Here is a 23,127-nt window from a genome sequence, read left to right as displayed (position 1 = left end):
GCCTTTGCGGGGGTAGGTGCAGAGCAGTAGATTGCGGTATCATCAGCATAAAGGTGAAAATTTGAGTTTGGAATGTTCCGTCCCAGGTTATTTATATATATGCTGAACAATAATGGGGCAAGAATCGAACCTTGTGGGACCCCCTTATGAATAGGCAGTAAATCTGAGGTAGAGCCTTCTGCCTGAATTGCCTGGGTTCTTCCTGTGAGATAGTTTGCAAACCACCCAACTGTTTGTTTGGCTAAACCAATATCTATAAGACGATTAATCAAAATTTTATGATCAACAGTGTCAAAGGCTTTAGATAAGTCTAAAAACAAAGAAAGGCAACATTGCTTGTCATCAAGGGCTTTTACGATGTCGTTTATGACCTTCATCACAGCAGTGGTAGTGCTATGATTTTTACGAAAACCTGATTGATATGGTGAAAGGACAGAATTTTTATATAAATAATCTTTTAATTACACATTGATCAGAGATTCAAGCACTTTTGCGACAACAGAGAGTTTTGAGATAGGCCTGTAATTATTTAGAATAGTTGGGTCGCCCGCTTTCAGGAGGGGGATAACAAAGGCTGATTTCCAGTCATTGGGAATTTCGTTAGTTGACAATGATAGGTAAAAAATATTATATAGTGGTTCAGCTATAATTTCAGAAGCTAATTTTAAAAAGACAGGCTCTAAGTTATCTGGTCCTGATGATTTTCTGGGATTTAATTCTTTTAGAGCCCTTTCTACATCTGCTGAGGTAAATGGACTAAGATTAAAGACCTGCATAATTTCATTTATACAGTTTGAGATTGGTGATTCTGTGGTTAAGTTATTAGACTTAACTAAATTACCAGATGAAATAAAATGTCTGTTAAAGTAATTTAATATTACTGTCCTATCAGTTATTCTGGCATCGTCGACAAGTATATTGGGAGGGAGATTAGTTGAGTCATTGTTAGCGGACAAAGATTTGACAGTTTTCCAAAATTTCTTTGGGTTATTGAGACTTCCCAGGGTGGTGGACAGGTAAAAATCAGCAAAAGTCTATTATAGACAGGTAAAAGTCTATTATACCGCAATATTAGGTCATATCGCCCAGCCCTAGCCTATAGTTTGCTGGATTACTTCTATCCCCTTTTTTGAATATGGGCGTTATATTAGCATGCTTCCAATCAGAAGGTACCATACCTGCAGATAACAATTTCTGGAATATTAAAGTTAAAGGTTGGCTAATAATACCCCTCATCTCTTTTAAAACTATAGGTAGGATGCCATTAGGGCCCTGCAATTTATTTATTTTGAGTTTAGCTAGGCTTAGTACCACATCAGCCTCAGTTATACATATATGATGCAGCATTACCACATGAGATACCATCAAAATATTAACTGGTGTATATTCTAATTCGAGGATGAGAATTTAAAGATGTGGTGTGTTAAGTTAAAGTAATAATGAAAACAATTGCAGCAAAAAGAAAAACAATAGCGATCTTGCAGGTAACGCTGATTACCCCCCTAATAACACTACAACCGCCTTTTCCCACTCCAATGAACAAGCAAGAACTACTTTGGTGTATGCAGCCCTTTTGTTTGAGCTAATGTGTTATTAGTGTTAATAAAATCTAACACTCTCAACCAAAAAGCTGTAATGTTCATAACAGAGTGGCTGTTCTGTCCATAAACCGTAAAGCTGGAAATTTTTAAATGTAGTATTCAATTTATAAAATGTTGAATAAATAAAAGTAGTTTATTGGTTATTTCGTGTTGGTCGAAGTTTCTGCTTTTTAACAACTGTATACGGTTATTTTCTATACAAATCAATACAGGTGAAACAAAAGAAAATGTATGTGTTCAGGGTTGTAAACTCAGACTCTCACGCAAGAAATCTTACGGCAAATCTATATTATTCCATTCTGAACTTAAAATTAGATGCATCAAAAATGATAGGGCAGTTTGCAAACCCTACAGACTATTTACAATGTAATAAAACTTTTGCATACATGTAAATGTGTGTGCAGAACAGAGAATAGAAAATCTTACTCCATACAGCTTACCAAAGTTGGCAACCCTGCATTTTATTTGAAATGAGAAGTAAAATGCAGTTTTCAACTGAAGCGGCTTATCATTCCTTTGCTTTGTTACTCGGACAAATACAAAACGAGAGAATAAACATTATATGCGTCTCTTTTTGTATCTTCTCTAAATAATAACACCGTGTGCCCATACCTAACTGTAACAGTGATTAAAGCGATCTATTCTTTTAGTATTTATGTTGTGGGATTAAGATTAATTTCAAAAGATTAATCTTTGGAAATACTTCAGTCATTAAGCACAAAAACATATGGCATAAACATGACTGTATCATGGATTTTACGGCTTTTTTGGGGGTCACCGACCGTGACAGTGTCATTGTTGTTTTGATGGGTTAGCGGTATGCTAATGCTATTGCCCATTAACAAAAACAAAAGGTATGATACACTGACGTGCGTTGCTGCTGGTGTTTATAAGGAAATTGGCGGTTCTATTGATTATTTCAGAAAGGTGCTATCTCGGAACATGAAATAGGAAGGCAATTCACTTATGGCTTAGTAGCGGAATCAGTATTTTTTCCACACCGTGAATGCAACATTTTCCTTGGGTTTCACGTGTTTGGTGCCATTACCCCGTCTTATAGACTTTTTTCACAACTTCCGCATTTTTGACCGGAAATACGTAATCGTAGGTTATCTTTACTTCCGCCTGTTTAAAAAAAATGGTGCAAGCAGCGACCTCTTCTTGCAATGTACCGGGCTGTTCTTGTAATGCCCAAAAGCAGTCACATCTATCTTTTCATTCCTTCCCTGTTTAATCGTGAAGTTCGACGTAAATGGATTAAGGCTATCCGGCGGGATGAAGGACCAAACTTCATAGTTAAAAAGGGGATCACTTACGTCTGCAGCAGACACATCACCTCAGACAGAGCAAACACCGTATTTTAAGCACAAATGACAAGGCCCAAACTTTTAACTTTTAAACAAGTAGAGGCATGCCCGAGCGAAACACTGTCAAAAAGAGCAAATGCGAAACAAGCACAAATATTTTAGCCCAAGTTTTTAAAAAAAGAATAAAAGCCGTAATCAGTTTAACAGTTTTATTTCAATGTAAAATAGAAAAAGTATTTCACCAAACGCGAAGATCCATTGATAGCGGCTGGGTTCCGTCGATGTGCTTAGGGTCTAAAGTGCTTCATTACTTAAAAAACGTTATGGTTAAGGAGTGTATTTGAAATGTGCATGTCCAGGGTTTTGCTGTGTGTGTGTGCGTGCGCTCGCATGAGCGTGAACAAACATTTACTGAAAAAGCCTGTTTATTAAAATAACTAAGGCGTTATTCTACCAAAGTTTCAAAATGTTTTTGATGTATGTCGCTAAATACCGGGCACTAGTTCCTATAGCTAATAAATGTAATTAAATAAACCGGGGCCAACTTCTTTAAAATGAACTAACAAAATACAGCTAAAATGTTTTTTGATGCTTGTTGCCTAAATGATTTACATCGCGCTCACACTATTTAAAAATTTCGCTACAACAAAGCGATACTTATACATTTTAAGAAAAACGTAAACTATATATGTTTAGTGTTTTTTGATTGAGTTTGATTATCAAACTCTAAAGCCCCACTCTTGGTTGTGCGCTTGTGCACATGTCCGGGCTTTTCTGTGTGCGTGTGTAGAGTGTTCATTTTGCGTCTAAAGTTAAGGTATATATATTTATACTAATTTAAACTAACACATTTTTGTTTGCCTATTAGCAAATACATCTAATGTTTTTCTACCTTTAAACATTAACAAAAGCCGTTAATGTCTTTCCTTTAAAATTTACATGTGGTGAGCAGTTCAGTAACAGTTACCTTGATACATATGGACAAATTCTTCGTGGAAAAATTTGTAGCCTTTATCAAGTTTGCTCTTTCTCGTGACGCAGTTTTCCTCCACGAGTTTAGCAACATCCGCATATGTAAATTTGGGCAAATTTGTCAGAGAGGTTGTATACATTCTCTGCTCAATTTTCTCTGATCCCGGGTTTTGTAATACATTGACGCTTGACCGAAACTAAGTTTACCCTACGATTACGTATTTCCAGTTTTCGTGAAAAATGGTCTCTTGGGCCACTTTTGATAGGTGAGTCTGACTGGCATGCAAGAAGCACGACTCTTGTGATTGGTGAGAATGACTGTCACACAGGAAGCATGGCATGAATTTCTAAAATTATTTTCACAAGAGTTTTAAACACTGGGTCCGCTGCAGTGTTGCCAACTTAGCGATTTTGTTGCTATATTTAGCGAGTTTTTAGACCCCTCTAATTGACAAGCAGTAAACATCATAAACATAAAACACTAAACATTTGTGCGTAGTATCCCTCTGGGAACCAATGATTAAAATTGCAGGAACAGAACTGAATGAGTCAGTCAAAAAAATTATGAAACTTAATAAAATGATAGTGGTAGAGTGATTGTACAATATATGTGCAGATATGTTAAATGGACTTTTGTTATAAAACAAATATATTTGCAACATTTTTATAGAATTAAGCAAGTGTCCCAAGACTTTAGGGGGGCACTGTATGTAGTTAGATTCAGTTATATTACCATTAAGCCGGACTGAAGTGTCATTTGCCTTCTTAACATGCCTAGTAGATGAAGTAGGTTAAAAAACTTGTTAATTAAAGAATAATTATTTCATTTAAAATGAGTACAATGGTTCAAAGGTAGTTGTGTGTCCTCATAATCCTAAGCTGCAGTGCATGTACTTGTGAGAGTGGGACAGACAGAGAGAGACACCTTCATCTTGATGCATACACTTCAACTGTCTGACACTGAATGCATCATATATTTCTGGGTGGATCATGAAACACTATTTTGAACCAATATGGAACATGACTCATTACAAAATTTAGTCTAAGGCCTCTCAGCCACTTTTGAAGGAGTCTGACATGCCTTCACTTTTAAAAATATTTAATCTAAAAAACATTTATTGCAAAGTGCTACATATGCTTTTATTCAGCACAAACGCAGCACCAATAATATGAGACCATTTAGAATGCCCTCCTCCATATACCGCCACCTTATCATTGTAGGATCACACATGTACATATACTGTAACAGGGCCTAAATTCCAGGTGGCCTGAGACAAGGCCGAGCCTGGTACGAGAGGCACCAAAGGGAGGTTACACACATGAACACACACACAGATAACAAGGGAGGCCAGCACTCCAGCTTTTATTGCCCTTGACTTGGCACACATCCCCCCTCCACATACACTCTGCTTTGCATCTCACTCACCCAACAGACGAACACCCTAAAGGAAATTTCATTTAAGTTTGGCTTTTGTATACCCTGTATATTGATTTACTCACGACTACTAGTCTCAATATACAGATAGGTTATGTTTGTATGTGTCCTTAGTAGGGATGTAAGCAATTAATCGGTTACCAATTAATTGTCGATAAGAAATTACTCGATTAAAATTAATTAATTGCAATTAATTGTATTTTGAACCCATAATTCCTTGCCAGTCCTCGTGGGGCGCACTTGTTTTCGTTTTAAGTAGTCTTTCTTATATTTTGATATTTTCTATTCAAAATATGTTTGAAATGCTACCAAATGTTATTCCCTGCCCTCAAGTGAGCTCAGAATAAACCTTTGATTAAGGAATATGATTTGCATTTTTTCTTCATATCATATAGAAGATAGCATTCTATGTTACGTATACAGTAGATGGAACCTATTCAGAGGGAAATTCAGCTTCTCAGAAAAATTGCCGCTTAGCAATTAATCGATCATCGATCGATAAGATGAAACAACTATTGATTAATGAATTACTCGATAATTTGCATCCCTAGTCCTTAGACAATCTTAGTGTTTTGTGTGCCACCCTTATAACCATGTTCATGGAGTATCACCCTTTGCACTTGAACACATATAAATTTAAATAAATAGATAGGTATAGCTACCATTGTATATATGTTCTCATGGTATACCAGAAGAATCTGGAAAATGAGTGTAACCAATGTGTCTTAACTTTTAGAGAGTCTTCTTTGTTAAAACCCCCCCTTCTCTTCCAACATTCCTTTGTGGTCCTTATCTGATCTTGGTGGACAGTCACCAAGTTTCTTTGTTCCTACCATGCTATGTTAAAAGATCTGAATTAAGGTGTATCTTATCCATTCTGGAGAAGATGAATTGGCATAAGCCACACCAAACAAAATATGTTGTTTCCAGATGTGCAACTTATATTGATATTACCACAAACTAACGGCCACGCTTATCTATGGATAAGATGTGCTGTTTGTAATATGAATATTTGATGTAATATCCGCACAAAGTGTAACATCTGTTGAGGTGCAACCCAAAACACCTGTATTCTATACTGATGTGAATCAGTCATTAAAATATCATTAAAAATAATTAATTGTTTAATCAATTAATACAGATGGTATGAGGTATGTACTTGTGAAGCTGGTATGGCATGTTTGGTGTCAAACTGATTGTTAATCACCCCTTATCCCAAATCTGGTCAGTGATTACCATAAAAATGGATGTATCAAAAGTTATAACAGTAATAATGAAAATCATCAGTAAAGGGAGAATCAGTCAAGTCATAAATCCCAAAAGGACTGATACAGACCCCCTTCCAAAAGCCCGCCAAATGGATGGCCAGCCATTGGGCCAGGAGTCGAATTCCTGGTCATCCCTATTCATGAACTTTACAGCATAATAATCCTGGCACCTCAGAACAAAGGGGAGCAGAACAACTGCCAGCCAGCGCAGAGAATAACCGCCAGCCCGAAGGAGAACATCAGCCGGGGCAAACAGATCATCAAGCGCAGAAAAGACCATCAGCCCGGGAGAAGAGAAGCGCACAAGAACCCTCTGGTGAAGGCCCAGCTGAACAGAGAACAGCACCCAAGACAAAGCTTCACCAGGAGAGAGAATCTAAAGGGACTCCACTCCACTGCTCCAAACGCCGCGCCTTCCTGAGTGCTATCAGCTCAGCAGCTCTGCCATCAACTGCCAAGACCCCCCCCCCCCCCCCCACACTCTTCAACCAAGTAAACCAACTTCCTTTCATTCTAACAACTTAAGCTGTTCTGTTAACCTGCTATAAGACTTTAGGGTCGTGTTTCCACAAACTGTGCTTGCTTTGCAGAGGTTACTCATTTAAATCCGGTCATTGCATTTTCATAATTACATAGTTTGTTTTATTCTGTTATTTCGTGTTTGTTGTTGTGTTAGGTGTAATGTCTGTCTTATGTTAGTTGTAGTGTTAGCTAGGAATAAATGCATGTCTTTTACACAACTTTAGCCTCCGTCATTGAGTGTTCCACAATAAGTTCCTGCCTCTGTGCGATCTTGCTACACGCTCTGAGTCTGACCCTCAAACTTGCCTGAAACATCGCGAGACTCTCTCTCATCGGCCGTGAGGGGAGCTTCGCTACCAATCGTTTACATTACCTGGTGATGCAGCTCGCTGGACGAGCCTTCTAACCCAGGTTACTAAGCGATACTGGTAATTAGTGAATCCCATTTAAGTCTCACATTAACAGACTCACAGGGATACCGCAATTGAGTTTGGAGGAGCCGACCATTCGGCATAACGATTGGTTAATAATAAGCATTAAATAATAATTAATTAAGCTTTAATTAATTTCAAACATATTGGTGGAGATATTAAAATTACCTGAGCTAATAATTCCTACATCATGTTGGAGGGGTTTGCTTGTCTCTGTGATCCTAGGAGATTTGTTGTCTGGCAATTGCCCCTCGTAGGGTCTCCCAAGGCATATTGATCCTAGGAGAGCAGCCAAACTAAGTGCAATTCAGAAAACCCCTATGAAGAAAGACATAAAGAACATTGTTACCCCACCCGGACTGGGGAATCAGGGGCTTCGCCTTGGAGCTAGGCCTGGAAGGGATCTTGAAGGCAAGTGCCTGGTAGCCGGGCCTCCACACATGGGACCTGGCCGGGAGAGTCCAAAGAACTAACATGGGTCCACCCTCTTGTGGGGCCACCAGCTGCAGGGGGAGCTGTGGGGTTCTGATGCAATGTGGATTGGATGGCAGTCGAAAGCAGGGACCTCGATGGGCCAATTGTCGGCTACCAAAACTGGCTCTTTGATTGATTGATTGATTGATTGATGAAGCCCTTTATTGCTGTTGCAATACACCTTGTCACATGGTCACAAGTACCAGCGAAATAATGGCTATCAACCCGACCATACATATACAACACACGTAGGGGGTAGACAGGTCAGGAAGACAGGGGATTGTAGGAAAACTCAGAGAAACAAGATTACGCGAGGATAGTGTAGGTGAATAAAAAAAAAACAGCCCCCAGACTGTACTCCAGTAGGGAGGACAATATAGGAACAGAGAAAAAAAAAACACCTCAGCAATAAGCACATAGTCACCATAGCTCACAACATCAAGTCGAGACTTGCAACAGGGGTGGGGAATGGGGAGGTGGAGGTAGTCCAGCATAGACAAACAGCCGTCCGTTCCTGCAGCCAGACGGCGCTGTACAAGGACCCGCTCGTTCACGCTGGGGGTATGAAGCGGCGAAGGCGTGGGATGGGGGTAGGGTGTCCTTGTGGTTGGGGGAGAGGAATGCAAGAGAGTCTCACTGCCTTGTTCTTCAGGGGGAGTTGTTGAGCTCAGCAGAGGCCTTGGCCAAGGCCCGTGCTGATTAGGGGGGAGCCAAAAGAGATAGAATAGGGTTGTTTGGGTTTTTGTGCGAGAAGCTGCAATTTCGCAGCTCCTCTAATGTCCACGCTGGTCCCCGTCGTTTAAATCCTGTGCAAAGCCTTTAGCTCCTCCGTGATGTTCTCCAGTCTGCGGTCCATAGTCACGGTGATGTAATCAAATCTGCGGTCATTTGACACTGTGATGTTATCCAGTTTGCGATCTATGGCCATAGTCTGAGCGCCAACAGCTCCGCCAAGACCATCAATCAATTTGGCCAGCCTAGAGGGGTTTTGAGCGGCTGTCACCGTTTTCTTCAATTTCCGATAAACCAGGGCGATGCCTAATCCAATCAGCATAAGACCCGTTATCAAGGTTCCGAATAGGTAGATATCTTCGATGTCCTCCACGGAAAGAGCTGCCAGACACACGACCCTCCACTTCTCCCATCCATCCATCGTGTAGCCGGCTGCGTACGTTCCTGCAGGACAGTCAGGTTCCCCCGAACCTGCGCTCCTCTGCGAGAAGATGGTGTCAATTGCGTTGAGAGACCAGTTGATCAAATCCATAATTTCCTTAGTTTTGAAGAGCAGGGCTGAGAGGGTCTCCCGAGTATAGACAGTTAGACAGTAGACTAGACGAGACGAGAGAAGCAAAGCAGGGAAGATAAGGGGAGGGAGAGGGAGAGAAGTGCGTCCGCCTCCGCTGAGAGTGCAAAGTGAAAAAGGACATGGAACATAAACTCTCTGGTGGGAAAGGAGCCTGCGCTGGTACAGGACATAAAGAAATACCAACTAGATTTAGTTGGGCTCACCTCAATGCATGGCTTGGGCTCTGGGACCAAACCTCTGTAGAGGGGCTGGACATCCTTATTGACATGCTCCTCTGCAAAAAAATCCCAAACGGCACTTTTTTTTTTTTTAATAAAGCAGCATGCGAAGTGCCTTCAACTGCAGCTTATGCAATGATCGGCAAACTTGGTATGTGTATGTTAACCAGTGCGAGCGTGTTCAGCGGCTATTGAGAGGCGGGGAGAGGCTGCGCTAGTGTGTGCGTGTGTGTTTGCGTGTGTGTTTGCGTGTGTGTTTGCGTGTGCGTGTGCATGTGCGTGTGTGCACGTGCACCTGCGCTGTAGTGGTGCTGTACGAAGTGTGGCAAATGAGGCGAAAACTGCACTGTTGGTATCAATAATGGTGAAAATGAGTTATTTTTAATATCGATTAGTATCTGAGAATCAATTTTTTTTGACAACTCCAGTGTCAGCTATATCTTGCGTTTCTGATTTTTCGCTGTACATTTTTAGCGGTGCAGCAGTGAAAAAGGTCCCCCTTTCAACAAAACATGGGAAATCAGTTGCCATTCCTCATTAATGTGGTGCGAGGTGATCGTAACGTAAGATTCAGTGGCTTGCGAAGTCCAGCAATCGCATGTAAGTGCCACTCGTGCTGCAGAAAGAAGAGATTTTTTTACAACTTGCGTTACCTCCTCGTACACCCTGGGCACAGCTACCTCCGTAATGGTATCACGTTGGGATCACATAGCGTGGCTCCAGGGTGTTCCCAAAATGTCTGGTTGTATTTTGCATGACACTCCCCCTCGGAAATATCGATTTTTGGAGACAGAAATCGATATAGTATATCATGAAAAGAAATATCAGGATATATTGATGGATCGATTTTTTTTGCACAGCCCTAATTTTAATATCCTATTTTCAGCACAGTCCCAACTATTTTAAGATGTTTTACGACATGTATTTTCAGAAATACAAGTTAAATAAAACAATTTTTATTTTTGCGTGGCTAAAATGGTGGTGTAGGAAAGAGGGGTTCAGGTTTATGGGGCACTGGAAGACCTTCTGGAACAGGTGGGACCTGTTCAAGCCGGACGGGTTGCATCTGAACCATAGGGGAATCAGTGCATTGGGGAGGCGTATGTGCAGAATAGTTGAGGAATATTTAAACTAGGGACTGGGGGGGCAGGGAGGTCAGTTAAGAATTTATGTGGGGAGAGACAGAAAGCCCAAATAAATATTAAAGGTAGACACTGTAAAAGGCCTACCATTAGTGGTCTGTATTTGAATGCTAGGAGTATTAGAAACAAAATTAATGACTTAGAGGCTTTAATTTCTTCAGACAATTATGACATTATAGGAATAACTGAAACATGGATGAGTGACAATGATGGTGATGAATATAATATGGATGGTTATTCGTTGTTCCGTAGAGACCGGATAGGCAAGAAGGGAGGTGGTGTTGCAGTATACGTAAAAGAAAACTTGCAGGCAAGGGATCTCACTGATAAAAATTACAATTCAGAAGCTTTATGGATAAAACTTGGTGCTAAAGATTCAAATGGCCTAATTGTCGGGGTTTGTTATAGAGCACCTAATGTAGCTGTAGAGGAAAGCAGAATGTTATATGATGATATCAGGATTATGAGTAATAAAAATGATGTGGTGGTTATGGGTGATTTTAATTTACCTTGGATACAGTGGGACACAGTCTCTGGCTCTTCTGTAAATGAACTTGAGATGGTGGAATTAGTACAGGATTGTTTTTTTTACTCAGTTTGTTAATACTCCTACCAGGGGAGAAGCCCTTCTTGATCTTGTTTTCTGTAATAACCAGGATAGGATTGAAAAATTAGAGGTTTTAGACCCATTGTACGGTAGTGATCATAACATGGTTAAATTCGAGGTTAATTTTAGTGTCCGAAGAGCAAAGTCGAAATTAAAAGTATACAATGCTAGGAAGGCTAACTTTAATGGTATGAGATGGAAATTAGAAACTGTAAACTGGACAGAGTTTAATAGCAAAACAGTTGAAGAGGCATGGGAATTTTTCAAAAGCACATTGTTGCAAGTGCAAGAGGACTTCATACCTGTTTCCAGCAAAACTAAATCTAGGAAACGACAACCAAGGTGGTTTACTAAGGAAATTAAGAATAAAGTCAGGAGGAAAAGGGCTCTGTTCCACAATTGGAAAATAACTAATGATTTCAAAATTAAGCAGGAGTATCTAAGTCTACAGGCAGAGTTAAAAAAATGACATTAGGCTATCCAAGAGGGATGTAGAAAGAAAAATTGCATTGGAGGCTAAGCATGACAGTAAAGGTTTCTTCCAATATTTTAACTCCAAGAGAGCACTAAAAGCTGAAATCACTAATTTGCAGGATAGTAAGGGACTTATAATTGATAATGAAATTGATATAGTAAATGAATTTAATGATTATTTTTCAAGGGTGTTCACAATAGAGAACACAAGTACCTTACCACCAATTAATACTAATACAGCATCGTCTATGACCAATATATGTATAACTGAGGTTGATGTGATACTAAGCCTAGCTAAACTCAAAATAAATAAATCGCAGGGGCCTGATGGCATCTTACCTATAGTCTTAAAAGAGATGAGGGATATTATTAGCCAACCTTTAACTTTAATATTCCAGAAATCGTTATCTGCGGGGGTGGTACCATCAGATTGGAAGCATGCTAATATAACACCCATATTCAAAAAAGGGGATAGAAGTAATCCAGCAAACTATAGGCCAATCAGTTTAACTAGCATTACTGGAAAAATAATGGAAGCTATAATTCAAGTGAAAATAACATTATAAAGGATAGCCAACATGGATTTAGGAGAGGTAGATCCTGCTTAACGAATCTACTTGAGTTATTTGAGGAAGCTACAAGTGAAATTGATCACAAAAAGGCCTATGATGTGATTTACTTAGATTTCCAGAAGGCCTTTGATGTTGTCCCCCACAAACGGCTCTTGCTAAAGCTTAAAGCTGCAGGGATTTTAGGAACTGTGGCAGCTTGGATCAAAAACTGGCTAACTGACAGGAAGCAGCGAGTAGTTATTAGAGGCACAATGTCACAGTGGGCCTCCGTTCATAGTGGGGTACCGCAGGGTTCAATTTTAGGACCACTATTGTTCCTAATTTACATTAATGATATTGACACAAATACATACAGTAAACTGGTTAAATTTGCAGACGACACCAAGGTGGGCGGTGTAGCAGATACTGATCTAGCAGCAGAGAGGCTTCAACGGGATCTGGATTTAATTAGCGAATGGGCTGATACTTGGCAGATGAAATTTAACACAGATAAATGTAAGGTAATCCATGCAGGGAGCAGAAATATAAAGTACAGATATTTTATGGGTTCCACTGAAATAAAGGTAGCTGATTACGAGAAAGATCTCGGTATGTATGTTGATGCTTCCATGTCCCACTCTCGCCAGTGTGGGGAAGCAATAAAAAAGGCGAACAGAATGTTGGGTTATATCTCTAGGTATGTGGAGTTTAAGTCAAGGGAGGTGATGTTACACTTATATAATTCCTTGGTAAGACCCCACCTAGAATACTGTGTGCAGGTTTGGTCACCATACCTCAAGAAGGACATTGCTGCCTTAGAAAAGGTGCAACGAAGAGCTACGAGAATGATTCCTGGTCTTAGAGGAATGTCTTATGAGGAGAGGTTAGCGGAACTGAATCTGTTTAGCCTTGAGCAAAGGAGACTAAGGGGGGATATGATTCAGGTCTATAAGATTCTAACGGGTCTGGATGCTGTTCAGCCAAATGACTATTTCAATATTAGTCTAAATACTAGAACTCGTGGCCATAAGTGTAAATTAGCGGGAGAACATTTTAAAACTAATTTGAGGAAGCACTTCTTTACACAGCGTGTAGTTAGAGTATGGAATAGTCTTCCTGCTAGTGTAGTGGAAGCTAAAACCATGGGTTCCTTTAAATCAGCTAGATAAGATTTGAACAACTCTGAGCTATTAGTTAAGTTCTCCCCAAACGAGCTTGATGGGCCGAATGGCCTCCTCTCATTTGTAAATTTCTTATGTTCTTAATTGGTTTCTAGTCTTATACTTGCAAAAAATCTCATAAAGGCAGTGAAAATACTAACAACAATTTGCATATATATATAAATACTACTTCTTACAGTAGTGATCAAAATTAGAAAACAAGTGACATTTTGTACGTTACAAAGTTACTGATTATCCAAATTCACAGTTATCCATGAATTGAAGCAATGTATTTTTACAGCATTTCCCAAGTGAAAATTCTCTTGCATCACAAAATAAAATGTTGCAGCTCCTCAATCAGTGTAAACAAAACCTAGACATGTTTATACGAGTTTTCACATGTTTTCGTATTGGTATCATAAGAATAGAGCTGTTTGCAAATGGGTGATCCATCAGGACTGCTTTGAGACACTTGTGTCAGTGACTTGTTCTTCTTATTCTGCTTACAATACTCTAAAAGGAATTGTAGTTTCTACCTATATATATATTTGAAAAGTTGACCGTTCAAGGTTTCTGGGTGTGTTCTTGAAATGTTCTTTTGACAAAGACTCATGAAATTTAAAAAAAAAGTTTGTCAAGATTTCTATTTTGCCTTCAAGGACGGTTTTTGAGTCAGAGGCTAGGGCAAGGACAGTCCTATGACTTGAAGAACCTAGCTGTCACTATCCCAGCTTGCTAGGCCATGGCCATCAATACAGTTCATGGCCAGCCCAATCTCATTTAAATTTTTGGGCCTTGTAGAGAGTCTGTTTATGTTTATGGCAAGTTAATATCGTCTTTCTTTTAAGTGGGTTACCACAACCATTAACCATTATGTAGTAAAGTAGGTGCTTCATAGATAAGTATAGCAATGAGATGTTCAACATATAGGTGCCAAACAAATAATGATAAGATGATGATACTTCTAATAATAAGGAAAACAACCAAAGAAGAAGAAGGGGAAAAAAGTAAAATAATGAATAAAAAGGGGGGTGTGTGTGTGATTGAAGTAATAGCAACTAACAACATATGAGACGTTATAAACGCAGCAGTCAGAAAAATGGACGGGCAAGGAAAGAGACTGAGTGTGTAAGTTGGTTTGTGTGTGCGTGCATGTGTGCGTGTTTTCTTTGTGCGTGTGTGCATACATAGAAAGTTGGTAGAACAATGGTTACTAAATGTATCTAGGAGCAATACGGTATGAACCAGAAGTCTGGTAGATTCCTTATTTAGACTAACAAATGGTTTGTTTCCTAGCAGGTAGAGTATGGGTGATGGAGGGATGCGCCAGCCCAGGGAGAATGATAGTGAATTTGTGATTTCTTCCCAAAAATGCTGAACAGGTGCACATAGTCACAAGGTGTGAAAAACATGTCTGAGGCGTTAAGTGTACATTGTGAGCAGATATCAGACTGTCAGGTCAGGTCAGATTGAGGAACATGCGCTGAGCATTGCCGCACCCACCACACGGCGAAACTCCTTGAGATCCTAGCCGGTGACCCCCCAGGCAGACACATGGTCCAGTCTCACCCTCCGGAAATGGCCATCCATTTGCCGCACCCTGGTGTTACATGGGTGTCCCCGTGACCTGGTCCAGCCGCTTAGGTCCTCATCAATGACGATACTGCAAGCCAGATCATCCTCAGGGAAACGTGCCACATGGCTGTAGTGCACGTAACTGACGCTCCCTCACAATGATGGAAATGTGTGTCATTGCTGATCCATCTGCTGATTTCATAGGAAGAGTCACCAGAGACATGAATGTCGCTGCTGAGCTAGGTAAATCTCTCAACAAGGTCAACATTCTCCTCACATACAGACACACTACTGATGGCTGTGCCTAAGAAGTCATTAAATGCCTGGATCTTGGTCTTTATCCAGGAGACCCGCAATCCCAGATACTCAAGCTCCTTGCTCCTTGTCTCTCGAGAGCCCCACGGCTGCTGGACCACACGACCCTGCCCAACACTCGGTCCATACAAGCATTGAACAGAGTAGGAGCAAGAACATACCCCTGGCCAACCACAGAATCAACTGGGAAGAATGTAGAGGTTCTCCCTCCACTCTGCATAGCACTCACAGTACCAGTGTACAGGCCGGCCCTGGCGTCCAGCAACTTCAGGGGTATCCGGCAAAGTCTCAGGATGTTCCATAGGGCAACTCGATCAACCAAGTCGATTGCTTTACTAAAATCTACAAAGGCTGCAAAGAGCCTCTGCCGATATTCGCGCTTGCGCTCGATGAGAACCCTCAGTGCCAGGATATAGTTGATGGTAAAGATCTTAGGCGTAGAACCAGACTGCTCCGGTTGCTGACAGGCAAACAAGTGATCATGGTTCCTGTTAAGGATGACACTAGCAAGGACCTTACCCGGTACTGAAAGCAGTGTTATCCCCCTGTAGTTGCCGCAGTCTAGGCGATCACCCTTCCCTTTCCAGATAGGGAAAGGTCCCATTTTCCAGTCAGTTGGGATGACGCCTTACCACCAGCCTGGTGAAGTTCACCCCGGATACCACAAGTCCCTGCAGGCTTCCCTACCCCCAGCTGATTCACCACCTGTGCAATATCAGTGAGTTTGGGTGGTTTACAGCTGATTGGAGGATCAGCCTCAAGAACTATGGACCCAGAGATGTCCAAAGCCTTAGCCAGAGGATTGGATTTAAACAACTGCTCAAAGTAGTTGACCCAACGGGTCACATCCATAAGGACCATTCCATCACCCGCCCTGACTGCAAGTCTCCAAGGAACAGATTCAGATAGGTGTAATGCTTTGATTCCTCTGTAGGCAGGATGTGGGTCACTAGACCGCAGATGGTGTGTCACCTGCTCACAGATTCATCTAACAAACACCTAATTATCTGCCCTTAGAGCTCTCACAGCCATCCTACTCAGTTCCCGGTACAGACTGGAGTTGCCACCAAGTCATGTGCTGTGACTCCTATCGATAATATCCAGGATGCCCTCCGAGATGAAACACCTCCTTCTGGGAACACCAGCAACACTAACAACCCTCGGCAACCTTCAGGGTCTTATCATGGATGGTCTCCCACATCACATTAGAGTCAGCCGTCGCACCCTAGACTGCAAGTTCCTCACACAAACTGCGTGCAAACTCATCAGAAACAGCCTAATCTTGGAGTCTGGCTAAGTCCAGCCTCATTCTCCTAGTAGGTGGTAGCCTACTGGATCTAAGCTGAATCTTCAGAGTATCAACAACAAGTCTGTGGTCAGAATTCACAAATTGGGCACTTCTGTAGACCCTGCAGTTCTGCAGGAGCCTCCGGGGTCTGCCCACGAGGATGTGATTGATCTCCTTTGCCGAACCAGCAGTGTTGGAGTACCAAGTCCAACGATGTGGCTCAGGGCATTGGAACAAGGATCCAGCGACCTGTAGCCCCTGACCTTTCGCAAAGTCAAGAAACATGGAGCCACTTTCACGCCGGTCTCCAGACTCATGGGGACTGACACAATCCTCATAGCCAGCCCTATCAGTGCCAGTGATCACATTGAAGTCACCCATGATCAGAGGAGTGTAACCTCGTGGGCACCCTTCAACCACCGAGCAAAGTGGCGAGTAAAATATCTCCTTCAGTGAGACATTACTCACTGTGGTTGGAGCATACACTGAGACAACAGACAAGACACCCAAGGAGTGCCTTAGCCTGAGTCTCATAATATGCTCGTTGAAAGGAATGACATCAGACACCATCGAGAGGAGCTGATACAGCAATAGCTAGTCCCCGAGTATGGCAGCCATCAGATCAGCCAGACCAAAAGTAGGTATACCCACCTACAGGGATCTGGCCACTCCCTGGTCTGCATACCTCAGAGAGTGCTGCCATCGAAATGTGGAGTTTATGAAGCTTCCCCAACAGCAGAGGAAAATGGTCATCTTGCCGGAGAGACAAGACGTTCCACGCACCTACTCGGATGGGCTAGCTCAAACTATGCCCCAAGTGCCACCATGCAGCATGCAAAGCCTCAGCACCACACAAGCCCCCATCCCCAACAGGCCTGACCCTGTTAGCTCTCCGACGGTTTCGACTTATCCGGGGATGAGGCTCTTGAAGGCTTCCCCTATCCCCTTCATGGTGCATGTAGCCTTCCTGTGGGTGGCTGTAGCAGAGCTACTCCTATGGAGAGCAGAAGGGTATCGTGCCTGTTTATATCAAGCAGCTGTGAGTTGTTTTAGGGTGGCTGAAGTTCCAATCCAGCCACCAACCCCCAAAAATGATTACCCTGCTAGTTGGAGGACCGCTGGCAGGGCCGGATGCAGTTTGTCATACCCAGGATTAGACTGTGATAGTCCATTCTAAACATCTTATGACCAGTGAGGTGGACTCTGTGGATAACCTTGTATTGTATAAGCTCAGCCATCCATCCATCTCCGTAACCGCTTAACCCCAAAAGAGCCTATCCCTGGCACAATTAGACATTATTGGCTGTGTATTTAGTTGTTTTGAGGGGACAGCAAATTTACACTGTTATACAAGGTGTACACTGACTACTTTACATTGTATCGAAGTGTCATATCTTCAGTGTTGTCACATGAAAAGATATAATAAAATATTTACAAGAATGTGAGGGGTATACTCACTTTTGTGAGATACTGTAAATGTTGATATGTAGAAATATGAATTAAGTTAAATGGTCTTCATGCATTATGCAATGAATATCTTTTGTTAACAAAGCCAATCTGATCTGGATGGATAATAAATGGAATGACTTTCTCAAGCCTTAATGCTAATGCCTTACTGATGATCTTAACATCTGTTTTAATGAGTGAGAGGGGGCAATAACTGGAAGGTAGGGTCGGGTCTTTATTATTTTTTTGGAGAAGAGAGCTAGAAGCAGTATTCATATGGGTGTGGAATTTTGATGCCTGAATTAATTTTGCTAACATTCTAATAATGGAGCTAAAATAGACCAAAAGTGTTTGTAAAACTCAACATGGAAGGCTTTTGATCCAGGTGCTCTGTTATTAGGCATTTTTAGAGTATGGGAAAGTCTTCCTGTTCAGGTAATGCAAGCTAAAAAACCCTGTGTTCCTTTAAATCAGCTATATAAGATTTTAACAACTCTGAGCTATTAGTTAAATTCCCCCCAAACAAGCTTGATGGGCCGAATGACCTCCTCTCGTTTGTAAATTTCTTATGTTCTTATGTAAAGAACCAGTCATTGATTGAAATAGGGGAGTCAAGAATGGAAGTTTTATTATTCAGTAAGTTTTGGTAGATTAATGTTGTTAAGAAAGAGAAAGAAATTCATCTTGTTCTGGTTCATTTTCAGTTGAATGAAGGTTTTCATAAAAGATTTTGAAGGTGTTATTCATTTCTAGTGGACAGTGAGCTTCCCCGTTGAGTTTTGGATAGCTGGAATAATTGTTTTTTTCTTTGTTCTGTATCCTAGCCATATTGCTGTATTCAAATTTTTCATACCGCAGTCTTTGTATTACAAAACAAGTTTGTTTATTTTTGAGTTCATTTAGTTGAGATCTATATTTCCTCAAGTCAATCTGTGTTTGTTCAGTTGGGGTGTTTACTCCTGTGTTTTCGAGTTCTCTAATTTTCCTCTGCAACTTTGCTTCTTGTTCTTTCTTTATTCTTATAGGTGGACTATGAAATAATTCTTCCTCTAAATATACTCCTTCCGGTTTCCCAAAGTAGTTAAGATTATGACTCTGGGGAATCATGCATCTCCAGAAAGGATGTCCACTCGCATTTGATTTAGTTATCAAACAGAGTCATCAAGGACAGAGAAATTAAAATGGCATGTAGGGATTGGTTTATAAGACTTATTCATATTGCAAGTTAATGACACCGGGGCATGATAATTTACAGTGATCGGGTAAATTTTGGAATTTGAGACATTCAAAATTAGAGAATTACTAATTAGAAAGAGGTCTATACGGGAGTATGTACCTGGGGGAAAAAAAAGAGAATTCTTTAGCTAAAGGATGTTGTAATCTCCAGTTGTCGCTAAGGCTAAAATCATTCATTAGTGTATCAGAGGTATGCCATGCACCTCTTTTTTGTTGAACTAGTAGATATGTCCAATGAAGGGTTTAATACAGTATTGAAAACACCTGCAAATATAATAGAGGAGTGTCAATGTTAGAGCTTTAAAAGTTAGCAATTGTCATGGGTCTGTTGCTGATTGTGATATTTATAATTATGCAATGTCCAATAAGTATGCATACTCATCTTTGTGTAGTGTTGTGGGCTGAAAATACTTTACTGATTTAATCACTTTGGTTATTTAAATTTGAATTTATCAGATTCAGCAAGATCTGTTTCTTGTAGTAGATATCTGCAGATAATCTGGACAGACGATTGAGAACCATGTGTGGGTGGGAGAAAATAAGGGCATCGTTGTTAGTATACTTGCATTACATTCTATCTATAAGGATTATAAACCAGAAATAGCAGGATACACGAGATGTGGAGTTACAGATGCATAAAACATCAGATAGCAGAACCAACAGATAAGAGAAAGGAAAGTAATGAAAGCGGCATAAGCGGTTGCAAAGAGCGAGACTTAAGTGCAAAACATCACTGTATCCCAAAAATGTCTATCTATACATATATATACACTCACCTAAAGGATTATTAGGAACACCTGTTCAATTTCTCATTAATGCAATTATCTAATGAACCAATCACATGGCAGTTGCTTCAATGCATTTAGGGGTGTGGTCCTGGTCAAGACAATCTCCTGAACTCCAAACTGAATGTCAGAATGGGAAAGAAAGGTGATTTAAGCAATTTTGAGCGTGGCATGGTTGTTGGTGCCAGACGGGCCGGTCTGAGTATTTCACAATCTGCTCAGTTACTGGGATTTTTTTCACGCACAACCATTTCTAGGGCTTACAAAGAATAGTGTGCAAAGGGAAAAACATCCAGTATGCGGCAGGCCTGTGGGCAAAAATGCCTTGTTGATGCTAGAGGTCAGAGGAGAATGGGACAACTGATTCAAGCTGATAGAAGAGCAACTTTGACTGAAATAACCACTCGTTACAACTGAGGTATGCAGCAAAACATTTGTGAAGCCACAACACGCACAACCTTGAGGCGGATGGGCTACAATAGCAGAAGACCCCACCGGGTACCACTCATCTCCACTACAAATAGGAAAAAGAGGCTACAATTTGCACGAGCTCACCAAAATTGGACAGTTGAAGACTGGAAAAATGTTGCCTGGTCTGATGAGTCTCGATTTCTGTTGAGACATTCAAATGGTCAGAATTTGGCGTAAACAGAATGAGAACATGGATCCATCATGCCTTGTTACCACTGTGCAGGCTGGTGGTGGTGGTGTAATGGTGTGGGGGATGTTTTCTTGGCACACTTTAGGCCCCTTAGTGCCAATTGGGCATCGTTTAAATGCCACGGCCTACCTGAGCATTGTTTCTGACCATGTCCATCCCTTTATGACCACCATGTACCCATCCTCTGATGGCTACTTCCAGCAGGATAATGCACCATGTCACAAAGCTCGAATAATTTCAAATTGGTTTCTTGAACATGACAGTGAGTTCACTGTACTAAAATGGCCCCCACAGTCACCAGATCTCAACCCAATAGAGCATCTTTGGGATGTGGTGGAACGGGAGCTTCGTGCCCTGGATGTGCATCCCACAAATCTCCATCAACTGCAAGATGCTATCCTATCAATATGGACCAACATTTCTAAAGAATACTTTCAGCACCTTGTTGAATCAATGCCACGTAGAATTAAGGCAGTTCTGAAGGCGAAAGGGGGTCAAACACCGTATTAGTATGGTGTTCCTAATAATCCTTTAGGTGAGTGTATTTCCATTTAAACTAAAACAGGCTGATTATTCATATACTGTATATTATATGATACAGTATATATGTATATCGAAATATCGGAAATGTGTTTAAAAATCGTATCACCGTTATTGAAAAAAATTATATCGCGATATATATTGATATCGAATTATTGTCCAGCCCTATGTCATCCTACAATTCATGAGACACTGTCTATTATGTCTCCAGGATAGGATACGTAACAAACCACACCGGGTTCATACAGAAAACACCTCACACTTTAAGTGTCTTAACAAGTGTTGTAAAATTTATTGTGCCTGGCCTACCACGTACCTATCATACAACAGATGTATTATACAAAAAGGGTCATGCCATCTCTCCAGGGGCAAGCAGGCCAAAATAAACAGAAACCCCAAACTGCCTCCACCCAACACACACTACACTTAGCTACCAAAAGAAAGAAAATAAAAACACTTACAGCTACCCTATCTCCCTGGCTACACCAAAACAGGTACAAAGGAAGCATCCAAAGAAAATGGCGCCTACCCCCTTCCAGCAGTGGTAGACAAACACAATGAACCACACAAGCAAAAAAAACAGTATCAATAAAAAATATCACAATAATACCCAGCCCCACAGAGATAACAAAAAGACCATCACAAAAATATCTCTCCTCCCTACAACAAGAATTATCACATACTCTGAAAGCTACAGTAGGTTTCATTCAGTGTATTAATTGTACTGAATCAATCTTTGAATTGCAATTAATTCAAAATTCAGCGTAAAAATTTTTACTAACAGTACCTTTATGTGGAAGTTGTCCAGACTTGTACAACATTTACTTGCTCAGTTCATTGGGAAGTGTTTTGATGCACTTGTTTGTTGCTGTGCACAATTATTTTTGGGGCTCACATGCAGTGTAGGTGTGTTGCTGACTGTTCCTGTATGATGTTTGTCAATCTGTTAATGTCTTAGTGAACTCAGTGTCACTGTTGTGGTTACTGCTCTCTTAATTCTCATCTTCTTTATAGGATGGCTCATCTCCCATTGCTCTTCTTTCTGTCAGTTATGATGATGGATCAGGAAGGAATATTAGAGATTCAGCCCAGCCATCAGTTATGTGAGTGTCATTCTTTACTTCTGATTAAGAGAACTTTAATTCAATGTCTTACTGTTTCTTTTTGCATGATTAGAATGGAAATTTCGTCAGCCAAACATAATTTTTTGGGGTGAGCAGAAAACAGGAGAGTTTATATAGTTGTATATCCTTAAAAATCCTTTTTATTTGGGAAATAATGTTTATTTTGGTACAGCGGTAAAAATGATGAAGTAAAATGAGATGGTGCAGGCCAGGTTTGAATTATAGTCTAATAAATGTAATAATGGCCTTTTTAAGGTATATTAAGGTATACACTTAAAAATATTGAGGAAATAGTAAAGTTGTGAAATACCTTAAATATATCTAATGAAACCAAATATAAGCAAATGAACTGTACACACATTAACATTTTAGACATTTATTCTTCTCATATATGGTGATATGCAATAATGTCAATAATACATATCCCTATAAAACCAATAAGCCAACTCTGCATATTAATAAGGTCTCTTAAACAATGGTGTAATGTGCCAAGAATTACAGAGTCCATTTAGAATATGTCAGTCAACAGATCCTGTTTTGCATGAATGGAAACTTCAACTTGGATAATACAGTAAAACTGGTCTAAGTCGCCGGCTTGTAACTCGTCAATGTGCACAAGTCGACGCTCAAGCAAAAGTCCCGATTTTCCCTAATGATGTTTCCTTTAAAATTCCTTGTGTAAATCACCG

General features: G+C 40.6%; 1 protein-coding gene across 6 annotated transcripts in view; it reads left to right on the top strand.

The window, feature by feature from the left end:
• Positions 1-23,127, top strand: part of il1rap (interleukin 1 receptor accessory protein) — a 95,301-nt gene that overhangs the window by 30,598 nt on the left and 41,576 nt on the right. For 5 of the 6 annotated variants that reach the window (XM_072701029.1, XM_072701028.1, XM_072701032.1 and 2 more), the window contains one exon: positions 22,329-22,417. The exons of the other annotated variant lie outside the window; for it this stretch is intronic. In XM_072701029.1, the coding sequence (XP_072557130.1) occupies positions 22,329-22,417 (89 nt within the window). The remainder of the gene's footprint in view (positions 1-22,328; positions 22,418-23,127) is intronic. 6 annotated transcript variants of the gene reach the window in all.

The sequence above is a fragment of the Paramormyrops kingsleyae genome, chromosome 17, assembly GCF_048594095.1.
Source record: "Paramormyrops kingsleyae isolate MSU_618 chromosome 17, PKINGS_0.4, whole genome shotgun sequence".
NCBI lineage: Eukaryota > Metazoa > Chordata > Actinopteri > Osteoglossiformes > Mormyridae > Paramormyrops > Paramormyrops kingsleyae.
This window is presented reverse-complemented; position numbering and strand designations above follow the sequence as displayed.